The 22,192-nt window shown below is 45.8% G+C and overlaps 1 protein-coding gene across 1 annotated transcript in view; it reads left to right on the top strand.

Annotated features, from left to right (window-relative positions):
- LOC135510696 (mitogen-activated protein kinase kinase kinase 11-like) overlaps positions 1 to 9,626 on the top strand; it is a 31,885-nt gene extending 22,259 nt beyond the window's left edge. The window contains 9 exon segments of the mRNA XM_064931823.1: positions 256 to 502; positions 3,582 to 3,698; positions 6,091 to 6,262; positions 6,390 to 6,496; positions 6,758 to 6,784; positions 6,787 to 6,826; positions 6,828 to 7,178; positions 7,180 to 7,475; positions 8,910 to 9,626. Of these exon segments, the coding sequence (XP_064787895.1) occupies positions 256 to 502; positions 3,582 to 3,698; positions 6,091 to 6,262; positions 6,390 to 6,496; positions 6,758 to 6,784; positions 6,787 to 6,826; positions 6,828 to 7,178; positions 7,180 to 7,475; positions 8,910 to 9,532 (1,980 nt within the window). The 3' untranslated portion in view covers positions 9,533 to 9,626.
- Positions 9,627 to 22,192: the final 12,566 nt, after the last annotated feature.

Genomic DNA, 22,192 nt, shown 5'->3' on the forward strand with positions numbered 1-22,192 from the left:
CATTTCTAAGAACGTGTTTTCACTTCGTCATTATGGGTTATTGTGTGTAGATGGGTGAGAATTATATTTAATCCATTTTGAATTCAGGCTGTAACGCAACAAAATGTCAAGGGGTATGAACTTTCTGAAGCCCCTATGTATGCGTGTGATAATAAACACAACTTGTATTGTTTTGTGTGTGTTTTACGTGTTTGCTATAAACGCTAACACCGCAATTACAGCAGTAACTACAACCAAGATCTCCCCCGTCTCCAGGAGCTGCGTTGCCGCGAGGAGGAGCTGAAGCGCGCGGCGGTGGAGCAGAAGTCTCACGAGGAGTTCCTCAGGCAGAGGGAGCAGCAGCTGGCCCAGTGGGAGCAGGATGTGTTCGAGAGGGAGCTCAGTCTCCTCATCCTGCACATGAACAACCAGGAGAAGCCCAACGTCAAGAAGAGGAAGGGAACCTTCAAGAAGCACAAGTTGAAGGGCAGCAAGAACGGAGAGAAGATCAGCATGCCCCAAGGTGAGGGGGGTCAACTTGCTGGGGGTGTCTTGAAATAGGAAATATTAGTCAGTTGATTGGATAGTCTGTGAGCCAGGTTGGCAGAGTAGGAATCAGTCAATCAGTCGCCATTTTGAAATCCATTGAGACCTGGCCGAGAAAGCAGCTACGGTACTTATCATTGTACTTAGTTCACCTCAGCTCACTTCACACTAATTCACCACTTCACTACCGAGTGTGCGGAAGTATCACGTACTGTACCATCATATCTTACAATTAGAGGTCGACCGATTAATCGGAATGGCCGATTAATTAGGGCAGATTTCAAGTTTTCATAACAATCGGAAATCAGAAATTTTGGATGCCGATTTTGACAATTTTTTAAATTTAACACCTTTATTTAATCATTATTTAACTCGGCAAGTCAGTTAAGAACACATTCTTATTTTTAATGACGGCCTAGGAACGGTGGGTTAACTGCCTTGTTCAGGGGCAGAACAACAGATTTTGACCTTGTCAGCTCAGGGATTCAATCTTGCAACCTTACGGTTAACTAGTGCAACGCTCTAACCACCTGCCTCACGAGGAGCCCGCCTGTTACGCGAATGCAGTAAGAAGCCAAGGTAAGTTGCTAGCTAGCATTAAACTTAATCAATCATAATCACTAGTTATAACTACATATGGTTGATGATATTTCTAGTTTATCTAGCGTGTCCTGCGTTGCATATAATCGATGCAGTGGGCATTTGCAAAAAAGGACTGTCGTTGCTCCAATGTGTACCTAACCATAAAAACCAATGCCTTTCTTAAAATCAATACACAGAAGTATATATTTTTAAACCTGCATATTTAGCTAAAATAAATCCAGGTTAGCAGGCAATATTAACCAGGTGAAATTGTGTCACTTCTCTTGCGTTCATTGCAGGCAGAGTCAGGGTATATGCAACATTTTGGGCCAACCGGCTCATTGCGAACTAATTTGCCAGAATTCTATGTAATTATAACATAACATTGAAGGTTGTGCAATGTAACAGGAATATTTAGACTAATGGATGCCACCCCTTAGATAAAATATGGAATGGTTCCGTGAAAGAATAAATGTTTTGTTTTCGAGATGATAGTTTCCGGATTCGACCATATTAATGACCTAAGGCTCGTATTTCTGTGTGTTATTATGTAAGTCTATGATTTGATAGAGCAGTCTGACTGAGCGATGGTAGGCACCAGCAGGCTCATATGCATTCATTCAAACAGCACTTTTGTGCGTTTTGCCAGCAGCTCTGCTGTTTATGAATTCAAGCCTATCAACTCCCGAGATTAGGCTGGTGTAACGATGTGAAATGGCTAGCTAGTTAGCGGGGTGCGCGCTAATAGCATTTCAAACATCACTCACTCTGAGAATTGGAGTAGTTGTTCCCCTTGCTCTGCATGGGTAACGCTGCTTCGAGGGTGGCTGTTGTCAATGTGTTCCTGGTTCGAGCCCAGGGAGGAGCGAGAAGAGGGATGGAAGCTATACTGTTACACTGGCAATACTAAAGTGCCTATAAGAACATCCAATAGTCAAAGGTATATGAAATACAAATGGTATAGAGAGAAATAGTCCTATAATTCCTATAATAACTACAACCTAAAACTTCTTACCTGGGAATATTAAAGACTCATGTTAAAAGGAACCACCAGCTTTCATATGTTCTCATGTCCTGAGCAAGGAACTTAACATTTAGCTTTCTTACATGGCACATATTGCACTTTTACTTTCTTCTCCAACACTTTGTTTTTGCATTATTTAAACCAAATTGAACATGTTTCATTATTTATTTGAGGCTAAATTGATTTTATTGATGTATTATATTAAGTTAAAATAAGTGTTCATTCAGTATTGTTGTAATTTTCATTATTACAAATACATTTAAAAAAATTGGTTGATTAATCGGTATCGGCTTTTTTTGGGGTCCTCCAATAATCGGTATTGGTATCAGTGTTGAAAAATTATAATCGGTCGACCTCTACTTACAATAGCCGTCCAAAAACCCGTTGATATGTGTTGCTAACTGCATAGGTTTTCACTAAACAGTACATTCTAAAATAGTAGGTAGAACTAGAAGTACACAGTGTGTCGTTTTAGTAAGGCCATAATCTACTATAGGGTCCCTTTCTCCTGTAGACTACTCCCATTGTCTACGGATAAGAAACTCACCATAGAAGCAAACCCACCCACTCTCTCTCATGCTGCGCAGTCGTCATGCGTCATTTTATTTTATTTGACCTTTATTTAACTAAGTCAGTTAAGAACAAATTCTTATTTTCAATGACGGCCTAGGAACAGGCTATCTGCTGTCATACGGGCACACTCAGCGTTTCTCATACAGATACACTCCCTCTCTTTCCAAATGCGCACACTCTTACCGCGCGCGTGAGTACTGTCTGTGTGTGGGTACTCAGTGTATGCATGTTCAGTCTGTGTGCATGCACTTGTTTATGCATAGGAGTGTGTGGCATATGTCTGTGTGAGGTGTGTTTTGGAGGCTGCAGTCTTTCCCAGCAGCAGGGTAGTGATTTGATGGGGGGTTGATGAGAGGGACATGGGGCCAACTCAACCACGCCTCTGGGCTTCCTGTCACCCCTGGCTGGCCCTTCTCTCTCTTGCTCTATCGCATTTCAACCTCCACACCCACAAAGATACATTATCCTGCTACGCAAAGCCAGGACAGACATCCTTCAGGCGTCTCGTGTTTTCGTTTAGCTTGGCCTCGCAAATGACCGTATTCTCATGGCATTACATGAAAAAGAAATTCAGACACCCACTCCACCACATAAATTATTTTCAAGGAGGACCTATAATTTTTTTTTGCCAAAGACAAGCACATGTTAGTTCCTTGCCTGTTCGATTCTGAGTCGAGTTCAGTAGGGCACACCATAGCAAAAGGCTTTACAGCAGTAAAATAAATCTCTGTTCTTATTGTTGCACAAGATCCGGTACTACATCCCCGTTTACTCCATTTTCAAAACGTTTTCTCTCTACTGAACAGGACCCAGGATTGCGATTTGATTGTTTCTGTGTGTGTGGCCTGTTCTCACATCTGGTGTATGTCTCTTCCAGACTTCATCCATAAGATCACAGTGCAGGCGTCTCCAGGGCTGGAGAAGAGACGCAACTCTCCCGATCTGGGCTCCGGGACCTCTCCCTCCTTCGGCCCACGCTTCCGAGCAATCCAACGTGAGCGTGGTCTCTCTCTCTCTCCCCCCACCACACATACACACACACCCTCTCAGTTCGCACACTAGCACACGAGACATTGTCTGTTTACACACACCCCATCCTTGCTCACTTCACTCAGCCCTTTACATTCCCTCTCCCCTTCTCTCTCTCCCCTTTTCTCTCTCTCCCCTTTTCTCTCTCTCCCCTTTTCTCTCTCTCTCTCTCTCTCTCTCTCTCTCTCTCTCTCTCTCTCTCTCTCTCTCTCTCCTCTCTCTCTCTCTCTCTCTCCCCTTCTCTCTCTCTCTCTCTCTCTCCCCTCTCTCTCTCTCTCTCTCTCTCTCTCTCTCTCTCCCCTTCTCTCTCTCTCTCTCTCTCTCTCTCTCTCTCTCTCCCCCCCTTCTCTCTCTCTCTCTCTCTCTCCCCTCTCTCTCTCTCCCCTTCTCTCTCTCTCTCTCTCTCTCTCTCTCTCTCTCTCTCTCCCCCTCTCTCTCTCTCTCTCTCTCTCTCCCCCTCTCTCTCTCTCTCTCTCTCTCTCTCTCTCTCTCTCTCCTCTCCTCTCTCTCTCTCTCTCTCTCTCTCTCTCTCTCTCTCGTTCTATCCCTTTCTCTGTCTCTCTTCTTCTCTCTCTCTCTCTCTCCCCTTCTCTCTCTCTCTCCCCCTCTCTCTCTCTCTCCCCTTCTCTCTCTCTCTCCCCTTCTCTCTCTCTCTCCCCTTCTCTCTCTCTCTCTCCCCTTCTCTCTCTCTCCCCTTCCTCTCTCTCTCTCTCTCTCTCTCTCTCTCTCTCTCTCTCCCCTTCTCTCTCTCTCTCTCCCCTTCTCTCTCCTTCTCTCTCTCTCTCTCCCCTTTTCTTTCTCCTCTCTCTCTCTCTCCCTCTCTCCCTCTCTCTCTCTCTCCCCCTTTTCTCTCTCTCCTCTCTCTCTCTCTCTCTCCTCTCTCTTCTCTCTCTCTCTCCCCCTTTTCTCTCTCTCTCTCCCCTTTCTTTTCTCTCTCTCCTCTCCCCTTTTCTCTCTCTCCTCTCCCCTTTTCTCTCTCCTCTCTCTCTCCCTCTCCCCTTTTCTCTCTCTCCTCTCTCTCTCCTCTCTCTCTCCTCTCTCTCTCCCCTTGTCTCTCTCCTTCTCTCTCAACAATGGCTGTCCCAGTCCAAATATTATCCGACTTTGTTTTAATAAGGGATCAGCAGAGTATTTGCTTTAGCCTTCAAGTTCTATGTCTGCAATGTCCTCTTTCTACCAGATAGGGGAGTCCTTCCTCCATGTGTTTTAATGTCAGCATTTTTACATGCATGTCCTGTTCCACATTCAATGCCTTTTTACTGAATTGGATACCAGCCAGAATGAATTGGCCCGAGGTGAGGCTGTGTCGCATTTGAGTAAGAGCACTGTTCTGGAGTCGGCGCTAAAGACACATGCGAATGACTGTTTTCCCCTTAGTGGGGAATTCTCCCCATAGATCACACAGGTCTACAGGAATGTGCTGCGTCGCACCAGACTGAAAGGGTTTTTCCCAAAATTCCCCATAAAGTAGGCCTAACCGCTGCGGTTGAGTTTAAGAGCACAATTTAATTTATATGAATTATTTGATTGGTTTAGCAGCATCAAAAACCATCTGTTTGATTCATTTATGCATTAAAAAGTGGGTTGAGTTCATGGCTCGGTAGTAACGTGTCTGCCTAATGGTAATTTTCACGGCTTGCGAGTGCGGCTGTCATTTGAAATCTATTTCCTTATTTAGCAAACATCTGTGCTAGCAATGTCAAAGCAGACGATGGCTCATTGAATCCAGGGGCCGTATGCGTAGAAATGTGTTAGCGCTTTAGCATCTTGCTAGCGTCTTAGCGTCTTCTCACAGCGTCGCTCCGCAGAGGTTTCTGACATGTCGTGCCTGACACGAACTTGATAGCACTTTGCGTCTCCGAGTCTGAAAACTCCTCTGGGATGGCATGGCTGTTGTGTGACGACGCTGCGAGAGCTGTTGAGAATCATGCAGTGTTTGTTTAACACTAGCGTAACGCTCACACAGAGTTAGCGTCGCTAGCCCCAAAGGGGTTAGAAAGTCTGCTGTAAGTGTGTCAGCACCAGGTGGAGTCTTACTTCTGTTTTTGCTCTCTTTGTTCCCCCCCCATTCTCTGTTTCTCCCCCTTGTACTTGCCTCCGCTGTTCCACACTGTTCCAGTGACATGTGAAATCTTGGCTTGAGCCCGGAGCACATCACCTGTTCTGGTGCACGGTGGCACACACATATCCCAGCAATGTGTTGTATAAGAACCAGTTGTTCCACTCTGTTTGATTGTTGTGTGTCACCAACCTATGTCATGGTGCTTGTACCAGAGGTGGTCTTGAAATGAAATGTATTGTGTGTGTTCATGTAAGTGTTTTTATTTTATGAATGCTCTCTCTCTCCTCCTCTCCAGTGAGCCCCAGTGAGAACAACAGGGCATTTGGTCTGAGCTCTATGTGGCCCCTGGAGGGCCCTCCACACAACAAGCAGGCTAATGGGGACCGGCTGGGCCCTCACTGGAGGCCCCAGAGCCCAAAGAGCCCCAAGAGCCCCAAAGTCCTTCGCTTAAGCCCCCAGGAGAGCAGGTTGTGTAACCCTCTCACCTCTCCCTCACACCCTCCATACACAGGGCCATATATGGATTTGTATTTTTTTACCATATCAGCTAAAGCAGAACGAGTGTATTTTGAAGTCATTGTGTGTGTGTTCCAGTCTTTCAATGAGAGCCAAACTCCTGGATATGGACAGCAATGAGAACGGAGACTCCAAGGATGACTTTGAGGAGTACAGACCCTCCACGCCACAGCCTGCCCAAAACGGTATGCTCTTCATCACTACCATATTCACATGCACACACACCACCTCTAGCCTAACTAAGTGGGTCACAGCTAATTGTAAATTCTAAATTAGTATTCTGTATTCATGAGCTGACCGACCTACCTCGCTCGCTTTCTCCCTCTCGCTACCACCATCTCTTTCCCTATCGCTCTCAATCTCTCTCTCACGCGCTCTCTCCCTCCCTCCACCTCTCCATCTCCCTCTCTCTACCTTTTTCTCGCTCTCCCTCTCCATCTCCCCAGGCTCCGCAGTGAAGGAGCCCCCAGGCCTTCTCTATCTCATGGGGATTCGGGCAGTGAGGAGGGGCTGGAGGAGTTCCCCGGCCGGTTCCCCAAGGCCCGAGCACCGCTCCCTGGGAGGCCTGCTGAGGAGCACCCACCGGGCCCTACTGGGAGGAGGCTCTCTCCTAGCCTCCGTGGCCCTGGGACGACACTTGGACGTGCCACACATCCCCCCCAGGGTGCCCCCCCGGACTAACCCCCACCACCACCCCCCACAGGAGGTCAACATCACGGCCCCCAAAGTCCCCTCCTCGGATCCCCCTGTGGTGGATGACCTTATAACCTTCTCCAGCTTGGAGCCCCTACCCCAGCCCCTCTTTGACTTCCCCTGCGCCCTGCACGCCCCTGAGGTGAAGCCCCTGCCCCTCACACCGCCTCCCCTAACCCCGGGAAAGGGCCTGCCACAGGCATGCCCAGGCCCTCCAGACACCCCAGAGCCCCCAAGCCCCCCGGAGCCTCCATCACCAGACCCAGGAACAGGCCAGCCCAGGAGAGTGGGTCTGCCACAGGCATGCCCGGAGTCCCCAGCAGCAGAGCCAGGTCCTGGGTCAGGCTAGCCCAGCGGAGTGGGCCCCTTCCCCCCACCACACCAACGGTGCGCCTGTCTGTGACGCCTGGGGCCACGGGGCGGACAGGAGGAGGAGGTCCAGCCAAAGCCTGCTCTCAGCCTCTCAACTAGGTGAGGGGAAACACACACGCACAAATACAAACGCATGCAATGCGAGCAGCACATTGACGCAAGCACAGAAATATATACACACACACACACACACACACGAACTCCCTCACCCCACTTCCTTCCCCCTCCAGACAGGGGATTTTTTTATTTCATCATTACAGAGCAAAAACGAACATCTTATCCATTTGCTTACATGTACATAAGCGCAGCGCAGCTCAGTTCTGACCGTTACTTTTCCAGTCAGTCGTTTAACGATGGTGGAACAGGAGCACTGCAAATGTAATAGATTTTCACAGCGAATCTAAGGGGTGTTTTAAAGCGTTGCCCTCCGGTGCCATTTTGATATGCTAACTTCATATCTAGTCGCAACAGTGTTCTCCCTAAGGATGCCGTCTTGGAACTGCCTCGAGCTGATCATCAAGCCTGCGTCTGCTTGTAATGCTGCTAATAACTTTCATCTTAGAGCTAGAATCAAACAACTCGTCAACTCTTGACATGCACGTGGCGGCGAAAAGTACATAAAACAAGTAGCAAATCTGTTACCTTGTGCCCCAATATGTTTGTTCGGATATTGACTTAGAAAACACACAGGTTGTTGTAAAGTTGTTGGCAGCATAGAAATGAAATTACTGGAACTGGGGATGAAAAGAACTCTGACTGCAGCAAATTGACTGCAATCTCATGGGTCCACTCTATATGCCTGAGTGATTGTGTTTCTATACTTTTGTGTGTTTTTTTTTTTTTTTAGGGGCGTTCCAAATGGCTCCCTATTCCCTATATAGTGCACTACTTTAGATCAGGGCCCAAAGGCAATAGGGTGCCATTTCGGAGGCGGCCTTGGAGAGCTAACGACATAGGATTTGTTTTTGTTGACTGAAAAGGGATGTTTGGTCGGTTCTCTGATCGTGGAGTTCTTGATTGTGGTTCCGTGTCAGCTGAACTCCTTAGCACCTCCAGAGAGCTGTCTCAGATCGAACACATGCACACCCACACCTTTTCAACCCTGTCGTCTGCACGTGAGCTCGTCTCGCTTCAGTGCTTCTTCAATGCCCCGTTAGGATCTACTCTCCATTGCGGGGCTCCTGAGTGGCGCGGCAGTCTTAAGGCCCTGCATCTCAAGTGCTGGAGGCGTCACTACAGATCCTGGTTCGATTCCAGGCTGTATCACAACTGGCCGTGTTTGGGAGTCCCATAGAGCGGCGCACAATTGGCCCAGCGTCGTCAGGGTTTGGCCGGGTAGGCCGTCATTGTAAATAAGAATTTGTTGTTAACTGACTTGCCTAGTTAAATAATGGTTCAATTAGAAAAACAAAGTGGGGCTTTTGTCAGTCTGCAATGTTAGACTAAGAAGAAAATGTCTGCACACTTATTTGATGCGTTTTAGTGAAACGATATATACATATTTATTATCTCTGTGTCATCTCTCTCTCTCAGTTTTAGACCTCCCCCTTTGCCAGGACAGTCTGGAGTCAGAAGACAAGCCCTCTGCAGTCCCCTTCTCCCTGTTCCCTGACCCTCGCCTCTGGAGCCCTAAAACACGTCGCCTGGAGGTCAACGTGCGCCCGCGCCCCTCCCCCATCCGACCCCGCATTGACCCGTGGAGCTTCATCTCAGCCGGGGGAGGGGGGTATGGTGTTGTCCAGGGGCCCCGGCGGTCAGACTGCCACCTGCTGGGGTACCAGCCTTCGCCAACTAACCCCTTCACGAGCTGTGACCCCTTCCCCTCCCCGGACTGTGACCCGTTCTCCCTGAGGGCCTACCCATCGCCAGGCATCACGCGCGACACACCGTTGCCCTTTGACCCCTTCTCTGCGCCGTTTCCTACCTCCCGCTCAGCGCCTTGCTCCACCAACGGGTCCCCGACCCTGCCCACATTCCGGGTGGCACCCCTGAACCCGGCTGACTCACCGCTCATTGACCTTGGCTGGGCTGCTGCGTGCGGGGTCGGGGTCGAGGTCAAGCCCCTGGATGTCACCAAAGAGAAGACGCGACCCAGGAAGACTCTAGGACTCAAGCCCTTCAAGTCCCCTACGCAACTCCGAGACGATCGCTTCTAAACTAAACCCCCAAACCCTACTCCGACCCCCCCCCCCCCGGAGACACGGAGCTTGACTTTATCACAAGAGTTTTTACAGACAATCTTTTTTAGGACCCCCCTAAATGGATGGACTACAGGCTATGTATATCCTGTGTTAGGAATGAGTCCTTTTCAAAACAAAAATGCACATTTCCCCTGGAGTGGTTTTGACTTGTTGCCCTCCATGTTGCCTTAGAAACCAACCAGGAAGCTAATCCTGCTAGCCATCTAGCCCAGTGACAATGGATTGTTGGAGTGGGAGCCCTGTGCACAAGAACCAACGCCTTTTATTCCAAACAAAGGATTCCTCTCTCTCTCTACACTCCTCTCTTTTCTCTCATTCCCTCTCTCTCGCTCCCTCTCTCGTTCTCTCTGGAGAGTCAGATCAGTGAGCATCTCCAGACTCAATCAGACGCCTCCCTATCTCCCCCACTCATTTCTCTCACTACTTTTGAAGTGTCTGGAAACAGTGGCTCGCTTTATCTTTCTGTATCCTCCCTAGCTCTGAAAGCATCCTTGTCTTGAGTGGTGAACCTACTTCAGGACCTATTTTCGATGATTTGGCTTAAATGTGCAATGGACTGGGAGCTACGTGATGAGGAAAGTCTTACCCTCTATAAGCAGAGTTGTCTCTCAAGCGTTTGACTCTCTTTGCAATAGACTGTAGGTGGGTCAACGTGAGAGAGCACTTCAAGAATAGCTACAAAGGCGCCATAAATTCCTTTTAAATTTTTCTGCATAAAGCAAAAGAAACCCAGGGCCCAGGCATTCCACTAGGAAGCAGATAACATTCCGCCGACATTCCCAGAATGCGACTGATTTGTTTAGCAGGTCGGCAGGTGACAAAGCATCAGGAGTGCCTCGGCCCACATTTTTATACATGTCCCCCCCCCCCCAGTATAGCAGAGTGGTATGACCCATAACCCTAGCCCCTCACATTGGTTCTGTCCGGTAAATCTGATTGGATTAAATCCAGGAAGTGACTAATTGGCATGTCAGGAGGTACGCTACAGTATAATCCCTCCCCACACACACACACACACACACAAAAGCCATGTCATTGGAATACATTGGCTGTTCCATTCTAGGGGAAGAGAATCGACCCGCGTGGCAAGATTTGTGATCAGTCTTAATAACTGTGCTGACGAACCGGGTGATAATATTTAATTAGGGTTGCGATAAAGACAGGGTTAATCTAATGAATATGGAGATATGCCTAATTAATTACTTTCCTCCAACATAAAGTTTGTATTTAATGAGTCAGGATCTGAAATGGGATTTAAGTGGCACTGTGCGTTTTAGTGGATTCCATGGCAGGAGGCCCCTTCAATGGGATGGCAGATAATTTCCTGATCATGTGACCTGACCGGGGGCCCAGAGTTCTTACTTCCGGGTCAGGTCACATAGTCAAGGCCAGAAGTTGTTCTTGACTATCATTCATATCCCACTTGTTCTCAGGTCAGGCTAACTGCTCTTCTCTTGAGCCAAAGAGATTGGGTCTGTTTTTGACTCGTGCCATTGGCTAACAGACTACTGACTGGACTGCGTCTCAACCTATAAGGTGCCTCCCCTCTCTACCTCTCCCCTTATTGCACATAACTCCTTAGAGACCTATCACGTTTAATCCAGATGGTCATTCTTACTGAGATTTGTTTGAGAGGCCTATCTGGGTTAAGACTACAGTATGTCATCCCACATTTCTTCCTCACTATTACATATCAGATCATGAACAGAATGTGAGCATTTACTCCAGGAGCCGTTACATGCACTATGGCATTTCATTTGTGGTTCAACTGAGGTTAACAGATATCGGCATTGAGGTAAACCGACACTGAGCCTATAAAGACAGTCCAATGCAACTCTCAGTAGTGATGTAGTCATCACCAAAGGACAAGGAAATGGGCAAGAATATGACATATTTTGGATTATAAGAGCATCTGCAAACAATAATTGTATTCACATTCATCATAGTATTACATATTGGCATTTCAAAACGTCCCTTTACAGGTTGGTTTGTGTATTTGTAACCCTGTGACACTTTGATTTAAGGCTTTAAAACACAAAAATACACCTTTTTATTTCCCTGACTTAAGGGTCTAAAACGACGTGTCGTGCATGTGCATCAAAGAAGTAGTGCACTTCTTTGGACCACAGCCTATAAGGTCTCTGGACTTAAGTAGTGCACTATATAAGGAATAGAGTGCCATTTCGGGAAGGAGAAACTGTCAGTAAACAGAAAATGAATACAGAGCTCCTGGGCTCTGGCCCCCTGGCTTTTCCATATCCCATCCCAGTCGTCTAAATCAGTGACAGGTGTGTTATTGCTTACAATACTAATCCACACAAGACCCCTGCGCTATAACCTCGTCATACAAGTCGACGGGCGCTACATCCTCCCATCGCCATTATGGGGTTTTGTCTCACAGTTACAGCCGGCCCCTGCAATTCCCATAGCGACAGGATGAAACCGAAACCGATGGTCGCAATATTAGCAAGAGTTTTCGGTATTGCTGCCTGTCTGTCACGTCAAGAGTCTAGGCCCTAGCCCTCATATCCGACTCAGTTCTTCAAGGTCTATTCTTTAGACTTTGATTTCCCTTAGATGCCACGCTGTCAGTCAGTTGGATGCGTCAAAGTCCTCAAAGGCTATAGTGTCTCAAAATGTGCTCAACTTAACTTCTTAACTGTTGTGAGGTTGTATGTTTGCCCTACTAAGGGCAGAGTCACTATACACTTATGTGACGATCTTGTGTAGATTATATCAGTTTGACTATATTTTATCATCTTCGGTCAAAAGTCAGAGTGATCCATTTGAGGAGTGTGTTTTGATTTTGGCAAGCCATCAGACAAACCGATACAGTGGAATCAACCCTTCATTTTGGATGCTCTTACTACTCTGATCCTGTCGTGAGATTGAAAATTGACCATTTTCTTGAAGTAACTAGCTGTGAGGAACTGACGCTCAAAAAGACGATGACCTTGCGAATGACCTTTTGTGGTTGTACAAAAACTTCAGATTCACTCATCTCTTGATAGAATCAAATAAACCTCAGGTCCTCGGCCTGTTCCCCTCTGTTTCGCTTCATGGTCTTCTAACCCTGGTCACAGCGGTGACAGGTTTCTGGACAGGAGACTAGATTCCTAGAACGCTGTCGGGTCGCTCCGCTGCCAGTCCCCAGATTGATGCGGGTGACACGCGGCGTTCCAATAAAAATACTCGTGACGAGTTGTTTGTGACGCACTACCCTTTCAGGCATTGCTTCATCCGTCATCAGGAATCAATGTCCCCATCCGGGCTGACAGGCCAAATGAAACAGAGCTCTGCAGAGGAGGAGAGGAAGGTAAAGACAATAGACCATGTTACGACTACTCAACTACAAATACTGGCTTCGTTCAGGCTTACTTTGTCCATTCATGTCGAGCTTTGAGGCGTGTCAGTTATTAACATGAAACCAAATCACTGAAACTCTTTTTTTTTTTTTTACTTTCCCAAAGCAAATCGCATCGTGTCTACTACATCAATTTCTTCCGGCTCTGTCTCCTTCATGGTTAATGGAGACTTGGGGTCAGCGCAGCTCATTTACCCAGTATTCTCGCTGCTTTCCTGGACTGAATGAATCAGCTGTTCATTCAAATAAACCTGATTAAGGACTCCATTACCATCCTTTCGTACCCAGCTATTATCACCAGAGGGGGATTATTTCTCTTCGTGGACCGCATTAAAAGGCAACACCTGCCCCTGTCTCTTTGTTCTGCGTGATGTCATCAAACAAAATGATTAAAGATGACCTTTACGAACTGTGGCGAGACAATGGCCTCTAGGGAGCCAACTACGTGTCTGTCTGAGTCTAAGCCAATACCAGGTGTAGCCTAGTTCTGATGCTAGCTCTTAAGCGTAAACATTATTTGTCATCCGTTTCGGTCTGAACACTCGAGGTCACCATCTGTTGTCCTCTTGTTCAAATGATAACACTTAAAGGGATGGTTCACCCATATTACAAAATGACACATTGCTTACAGGGTAAGGAAACCAGTCTATGGACAAGGTATGACCGCAATCCATACTTTGCTTTTTATTTCCCTGGTACTGTTTCCAAATGCTAACATTTGGAAACAGCGGCTACCCAGAATTCAGTTTAGTTCATGGAAGTGTGAGGAAACGAAGCATGGACCAATCTGTGTGGTTATTGAGTTCCAAGGTCTAAACGACTAATTGTTTCATCTAAAGAACTACTTTTATTTTGAATCAACCCTGTGCCAAAGAGACGGTCCCTGTACACAAAGCATACGGAGCACAGAATTTGAATCTCTCTCTTATGGAACTGTCAACGTTTTAAGACGTTGATGGAAAGAACGTTATCCAGTCAACACTAATTAGACTGAATCAGATCAATTAAGTGTCTGAATACTCTTTTCCTTGCCCTTTGCTGAATTTGAATAGACCTCATTACATGCTGACAAGGTTAACTGTTGCTATCGGAAACAATCTCGGTAAGAAAAAAGAAAAGGAAAACCAAACGTCGCTATTCAAGGTATTTGGGGGTATTTGTAGTGGGTGGTCTATTTCAGGTGCTGCTTCAATAAAGTTTTGAATTGAATTCAAATTCATCAAAGAACAAGCAGCCGATTTAAGAGGACGGTGCAATTCCCTGGGACTTTGTGGAAGAACATGTGGGACTCCCACTCAGAATCACAGTACTGTACAGCACTCCTTCCTGCTGTGACCGGCTCCCATCAGCTTACAATGGAGTTTTATATAGGGGGACAAATGAGAGGATATATTTATAATGGCCCTTTTTTTTACACACTGGACTGAAAACATTTTGAAGAGGGCCAGAGACAGAGTCTACTTTAGGATGCTTGATTGCTTCATATTTTTTGGGCGACCTGGTTTTTAATTTGTATTTTTTGTGTTTTATTTTAGGTCTTCACTGGAGTATTTAAGATAAAAACAGTATGGGTGCTTCACCAGGGGCGAATCTTAACATTCCTGCTTCCAAATTGAAACAAAATGGTTTTGTATCACACATCTCTCTAGGCATTCCAGTATTTCTTTGTAACAGAAAATCATAGACTACTTTTATACTATAGTTAGATCATCAAAAATATATTTGAGAGAGATCCTCCTGACATTGAACCTGATCCCAAACTGAGATCCCTTCAATAGCACCCATACTGTGCATAGAACTGCTATCTACCTAGACATAGATGAGGTCTTCAGTTTCACTGAAACAAGGTTTGACAACGGTGGACATTTTGTGACCTCCTCCCTGTCTTTGTAGACTATCTATTTGCTTTGTGTTCTGTTCAACATTCCTTTCTGAATCATTTTTTGTTTGTTTCAAAAGCTTATGTTATGTCCGTGTTTCTTAGCCCACTGCTTCCAAATCCAGGGTTATGTGATGAAATATTATGTTGCGTTGCCTCAAATACTGCAATACAACTTCCAGATTTGGTTTCTGCTCGTATGAGCTAGGTTGTTTTGTCTTTAGGCTTTGAGATGATGTTGTCGTTCATTGTGTTGTGTGTTTGTGAAATTTCGCACTGGGCTGGGCCTAATCAAAAACTATTTTGTTGTTTGTGCGTCAGAGGCGTGTATGTGAGAGAATGTGTGTACTTGTTTTTTTGTTCTTGACTATTTTAATTGGGTTTAACCTGTGAAACACATAAAGGAAAAACTCAAAGAAAATGAGACCAAATAAAATATAACAACCTTGAGATGTGTGGGTTTGTTTTTTTAAATTCAAAAGCCAACAATAATAAATACATTTTTATACCTTTTTCAAGGTGTTATTCTTCTGCCTCAACTCATGTCAAAATAAGTCCCCCACAAGCCGAGAAGGGGTAAAACGGCAATGGTATGTTGCGCATGGCTTGCTAACCCACATATGGCACTCATGCAGAACTTTTAATTTGACATGAGGTGAAGCAGCGAGGAAGTGATACACCTATATATACAAAAGCATGTGGACACCCCTTTAAATGAGTGGATTTGGCCTTTTCAGCCACACCCGTTGCTGACAGGTGTATAAAATTGAGCACACAGCCATTCAGTGACTTTCAATGTGGCACTGTCATAGGATGCCAACTTTCCCAACAAGTCAGTTTGCTAGAGCTGCCCTGGTCAACTGTAAGGGCTGTTATTGTGAAGTGGAAACGTCTAAGAGCAAAAACGTCTCAACCTCGAAGTGGTAGGCAACACAAGCTCACAGAACAGGACTGCCGAGTGCTGTAGCGCGTAAAGATCGTGCCTCTGGAAGCAACTTCAGCACAAGAACTGCTCGTCGGGAGCTTCATGAAATGGGTTTCCGTGGCCAAGCTGCCGCGCACAAGCCTAAAATCAACATGCGCAATGCCAAACTTCGGCTGGGAGCCAAAGACGTATATGTTGATTTGAGGCAGACCCCACACCTCTCTGATTCAGAGGGATTGGGTTAAATGCGGAAGACACATATCAGTTGAAGGCATTCAGTTGTACAACGGAGCAGGTATCCCCTTTTCCATTTAAAGCTCGCTGCCATCGAAGCGATTGGAAATGCATTCTCTGGCGTGATGAATCATGCTTCGGCATCTGGCAGTCCAACGGACAAGTTTGGGTTTGGCGGATGCCAGGAGAACGCTACCTGTATGAATACATAGTGCCAACTGTAAAGTTTGGAGGAGGAATAATGATCTGGGACTGTTTTTCATGGTTCGGGCTATGCCCGTTAGTTCCAGTGAGGGGAAATCTTAACGCTAAAGCATACAATGACATCCTAGATGATTCTTTGCTTCCAACTTTGTGGCAACAGTTTGGGAAGGCCCTTTCCTGTTTCAGCATGGCAATGCCCGTGTGCACAAAGTGAGGTCCATACAGCCTTTGGGATGAGCCAGGCCTAATCGCCCAACATCAGTGGACGATCTCACTAATGCTCTTACGGCTGAATGGAAGCAAATCCCTGCAGCAACATTCCAACATCTAGCGGAAAGCCTTCCGGGAAGAGTGGAGTCTGTTTATAACAGCAAGGGGGGGGACCGACTCCATCCATATTAATGCTCATCATTTTGGAATGAGATGTTCGACGAGCAGGTGTCCCAGTCATGTTGTGAATGTCAAGTGAGGAAAGGCACAGTGCGTCTTTTTGTATTCCTGAAATGATTCTTATGTAATATGAAAGTTCCAAAGGTTTACAAAACCGTATCGTAAACATTAAGTGTGCGAACCGTAGAACACATTGGCCGCGCTGTGGCATACTGTATAGTTTTGACTCAGACCCCGAGGCTGGGTATGCCCGCTTGGATTCTCTAGAGAGCTATAGTACTTCTTTGTGGATATTTTGTTCCCAGCTGCATAAGGACCAGCCAACTCAAGACAAATTAAAATGGAATTGTATTCAACATGTTGCCTTGTAAGGGGACTGTTTTTAAAACGGTGAATAGCTACGAAACATCTCTTGAAAATAAAGGTGCACAATACATTTACATGATGCTACAACCAATCTGTAGAAGATAATATAAATCTGTACAGTGCATATAAGGTGGTGAAAATGTCCACAGCGATTAGGCCTACACAAAGTCATGCTCAGTTAAAAGCATGGGTATTTATTTGAATGCTATGTGTTCCATCCATGGTGACGCGTGTTCTACAGGTGACAGTGCACTGTGTGACTGTGTTAGTGCAGTTATGGAGACTAATGCTTCTCAGCTACATGACAGTGTGCAATGAGTGTTCACTGAGGTGTGTGTGCCTATGCGCACAGCTTGTATGAGGGGGCTGAGTTCACAGACCCATTCACTCACCACACACACACAAAATCTGAGAGGGTGTTCTTGTCTTCACTGTCAGTACCCTGTCTCACATCACCTCACCTTGTTTACGCTGTGACTAAGACAGGCCAGGCAGAGAAGTCACAAGTTGTTACAATTTTTTGTAAAAACAGTGAGCTCCAAAAGTATTGGGACAGTGACAATTTTGTTGTTTTGGCTCTGTACTCCACCACTTTGGATTTGAAATTATAGGGTGCTTTCATCCATATTAGGAGAACCATTTTAGTATTTGGTCCCATATTCCTAGCATGTAATGATTACATCAAGCTTGTGACTCCATAAACTTGTTGGATGCATTTGCTGTTTGTTTTGATTTGTGTTTCAGATCATTTTGTGCCAATTAGAAATGTATAGTAAATAATGTAGGAACAGTGGGTTAACTGCCTGTTCAGGGGCAGATTTGTACCTTGTCAGCTCGGGGGTTTGAACTTTCAACCTTTTGGTTACTAGTCCAACGCTCTAACCACTAGGCTACCCTGCCGCCCCAGCTTGATGAGGTAGTCACCTGGAATGCATTTCAATTAACATGTGTGCCTTGTTAAAAGTTAATTTGTGGAATTTCTTTCCTTCTTAATGCGTTTGAGAATATCAGTTGTGTTGTGACAAGGTCGGGGTGGTATACACAAGATAGCCCTTTTGGCAAAAGATCAAGTCCATATTATGGCAAGAACTGCTCAAATGTGCAAATAGAAATGACAGTTCATTACTTTATGACATGAAGTATAACGACACAGGGCGAGATCCAGATGCAGACACAGGAGGCAGATGGTTCGAGTCTCTATTTATTAAAATAGAAGGGGCATGTTGTAGGCAGGTTGAGGACAGGCAGATGTTCATGAACCAGGTCAGAGTCCGAAATGTACAGGGCGGCAGGCAGGCAGAGAAGGTCTGGACTGGGAGGGCTTGAAAACAGAGACTAGGGAAAACAGTAGCACGGAAAAAACACGTTGGTAGGCTTGACAAGATGGACTGGCAATAGACAAACAGAGAACACAGGTATAAATGCACTGGGGATAATGGGGAAGATGGGTGACACATGGAGGAGGTTGGAGACATGTACAAAGACAGGTGAAACAGATCAGGGTGTGACATGAAGGTCAGTCAATCCGGAACATTTCAAGACGTTTGAAAGTATCTTCAAGTGCAGTCACAAAAACAATCAAGCGCTATGATGAAACTGGCTCTCATGAGGAGTGTCACAGGAAAGGAAAACCCAGAGTTACCTCTGCTGTAGAGGATACGTTCATTGGAGTTAACTGCACCACAGAAATTGCAACCCACATAAATGCTCACAGAGTTCAAGTAACAGACACATTGCTGCAAAGAACCACTACTAAAGAAGAAGAGACTTGCTTGGGCCAAGAAACACAAGCTATGGACACTAGATCAGTGGAAATCTGTCCTTTGATCAAATAAAATGTATTTATAAAGCACTTACATCAGCTGATGTCACAAAGTGCTGTACAGAACCCCAGCCTGAAACCCCAAACAGTAAGCAATGCAGGTGTAGAAGCACGGTGGCTAGGAAAAACTCCCTTTTATAGAAGAGTCCGTCATTTGCTTTAACCAGAAGTTCATGAATTTATCACTGCTGAAGTGAAAGCCATCCTCTCTTGGGGAATGCTGCTTTTTAGTTAGCTTTTGCGACAGTATCAAAAATACATTTTGGATTGTTCTTATTATCGAACAGCAGTGAGTGCTCTTCGATACTGCAGTGCTGTCTTTCCAAGCTAGTCGGAAGGCTTCCAGTTTGGTGTAGCGCCAGAGCTCGGGTATTTTCTGTAGGAAGCTAGTTTCTTATGACAAATGTTTTTTGTTTTTAGGGGTGCGACTGCCTCTAGGGTATGACATAAGGTTAAATTGAGTTCCTCAGTTAGGTGGTTAACTGTTTTTGCAATCTGACGTCGTTGGGTAGGTGGAGGGAGTCTGGAAGTGCATCTAGGAATCTTTGGGATGTCAGAGAATTTATAGCACAACTTTTCATGATCCTTGGTTGGGGTCTGAGCAGATTTCTTTTTTTTTTTTTGCGATTGCAAGCCCAGGATTATGAAGAAAAATATTAAGATCCACAACATTTAATCCACAGGACAAAACTAGGTCCAGGCAGGGTATGACTGTGGCAGTGAGTAGGTCCGGAGACATGTTGGACAAAACCCACTGAGTCGATGATGGCTCTGAAAGCCTTTTGGAGTGGGTCTGTGGACATTTCCATGTGAATTTTAAAGTCACCAAAAATGTAGTCATGGCAGATAATATTCACAAGGTCCGATAGGAATTCAGGGAACTCAGTGAGGAACGCTGTATACGGCCCATTAGGCATGTAAACAGTAGCTAGAAAAAGTGATTGAGTAGGCTGCATAGATTTCATGACTAGAAGCTCAAAAGACAAAAACAGTATTTTTTTGTTGTTGTAAATTTAAATTTGCTATCGTAAATGTTAGCAACACCACCGCCTTTTGCGGAATGCGCGGGGGATATGGTCACGAGTGTAACCAGGAGGTGAGGCCTCATTTAACACAGTGAATTCATCAGGCTTAAGCCATGTTTCAGTCAGGCCAATCACATCAAGATTATGATCAGTGATTAGTTCATTGACTATAACTGCCTTGGAAGTGAGGGACCTAACATTAAGTAGCCCTATTTTGAGATGTGAGATATTATCACAATCTCTTTCAATAATGACAGGAATGGAGGAGGACTTTAGCCCAGTGATTGATCTTAGTCCTGTGATTGATCTGATGAATCCAAATCTGTGTCTTTGTGAGTATGTGAATGGATGATCTCTGTATGTGTGGTTCGCAGCATGGAGGAGGAGTGTGATGGTGTGGGGGCACAATTTACCAGCATGGCTACCACAGCATTCTGCGGCGATACGCCATCACGTATGGTTTGCGCTTAGTGGGACTATCATTTGTTTTTCAACAGGACAAAGACCCAACACACCTCCGGGCTGTGGGGGGCTATTTGATCAAGAAGGAGATTGATGGAGTGCTGCATCAGATGACCTGGCCTCCAAAATCACCCTACCGCAACCCTATTTAGATTGTTTGGGATGAGTTGGACCGCAGAGTGAAGAAAAAGCAGCAAACAAATGCTCAGCATATGTGGAAACTCCTTCAAGACTGCTGGAAAATAATTCCTCTTGAAGCTAGTTGAGGGAATGCCAAGAGTGTGCAAGGCCATCATTAAGGCAATGGGTGGTTACTTTGGTTACTACATGATTCTATATGTGTTATTTCATGGTTTTGATGTCTTCACTATTATTAGGTGTGTCCAAACTTGTGACTGGTATTATATATATATGAAATAACTTAAAATATAATAGCTCCTTGACCATGTGACTGACCTTATTATTTCAATTTTTGACTTAGAATTTCAATAACTCCTTCATCACATGACCGAGGCATGTTAAACCAACTACGTATTGTTCACCAGGTAGGGACACACATTGTACACCCTGTGGCTTTCACCATGACGCAACGTTAAGGCCCCAGCTCTCTGCCTCGCTCAGTTTCACATAACAAGAAGACGTTCTGCTCTGCAAAGTTGGACTTCGGGTTTTGGGAACTCTTAAAGGTTCTGCGTTGAACAGTATGTCAGACTGCCACCTCTTACCTGGACTACTGAACTGGGTTACTATTAGCCTCTGTCAACCCTCTTCAATATGTTCAGAATTTTGTTCTGTGTGCTCACTCTGAAGGGAACACCATTTTGGTGTTACTGTCATGGCTCAATTTGTTTACAGGCATTCTGATGGGCTGGCATTGGGAGGGCAAAATGTAGTGTTTTCCCTCCTCTGGGTCCTTATCTTTAGGGTGTAAAGTAAGGCTGCGGACTGTTGGAGAACTTTGCAGGCAGGCCGTATGCTACTTCTCATTGTGAACATCGTCTGAAGGCCATGAAACCTTTTAAAGGCCACTGTTGTTCGCTCCCTCCTCGGATCCTATATTTCACACTACTGGAACCCGTAACTTCCCTACAAACCTGGGAAAACATCACGTCCACTCTCCACCGACTCCTGTTTAGGTTAGGGCTCATTTCAAGGCTTTTACTGTTAACCTACAAAAGCACTGCATAGACTTGCTCCCACTTATATCTCTGATTTGGTCCATCCGTACATAATGTAGGTATGCTACACGTATGCTACGGTCACGAGACACAGGCCTCTTTATTGTCCCTATAATTTCAAAGGAAACAGCTGGAGGCAGGGCTTTGTCCTATAGAGATCCTCTTTTATGAAACGGTCTGCCAAACCACGTGAGAGAAGCAGACTCGGGTCTCAACCTTGAAGTCTTTACTGAAGACTCATCTCTTCTGTAGGTCCTATGATTGTGGCTCAGCGAAGGTGAACAGCAAGGCGCTGGTGACAGGAAACACCCTTGCTGTCTCTGCCTGGCCGGCTCTCCACTCTCTCCCAAGACTTTCTGCCTCTGACCCGATTACAGAGGCTGAATCATTGGCCTGCTCGTACTCTCCCATGATGTCCACATGAGGGTGCATCACATCATGCCAGGCTTTGTTCAATATACTTGACTCCCTTGGTTGGGTAGAGTCACTGACTTAATCTTCCTGTCCGGTTTTGCGCCCCATAGGAGTAGTGCGGTGGGGGAGACCTTCCTGGGCTATACTCGACCTTGTCTCATGGTCGTAATCTAGTGGTCTGTTGATTTCCATTGAGGGGTGTGGGGGCTGTGCTTCGGCAACGTGGGTGGTGTTTATCCTGCCTGACTGACTCTGTCCGGGAGTCATTTTTGACAGGTCCACAGAGATGCCCAATCCCCCTCGTCTCAGTCCCCGTAATCTATTGTGTTCTGTATGAGCCCTCTGGTCCTTT

This window comes from Oncorhynchus masou, chromosome 23 (genome assembly GCF_036934945.1).
Source record: "Oncorhynchus masou masou isolate Uvic2021 chromosome 23, UVic_Omas_1.1, whole genome shotgun sequence".
Lineage (NCBI taxonomy): Eukaryota > Metazoa > Chordata > Actinopteri > Salmoniformes > Salmonidae > Oncorhynchus > Oncorhynchus masou.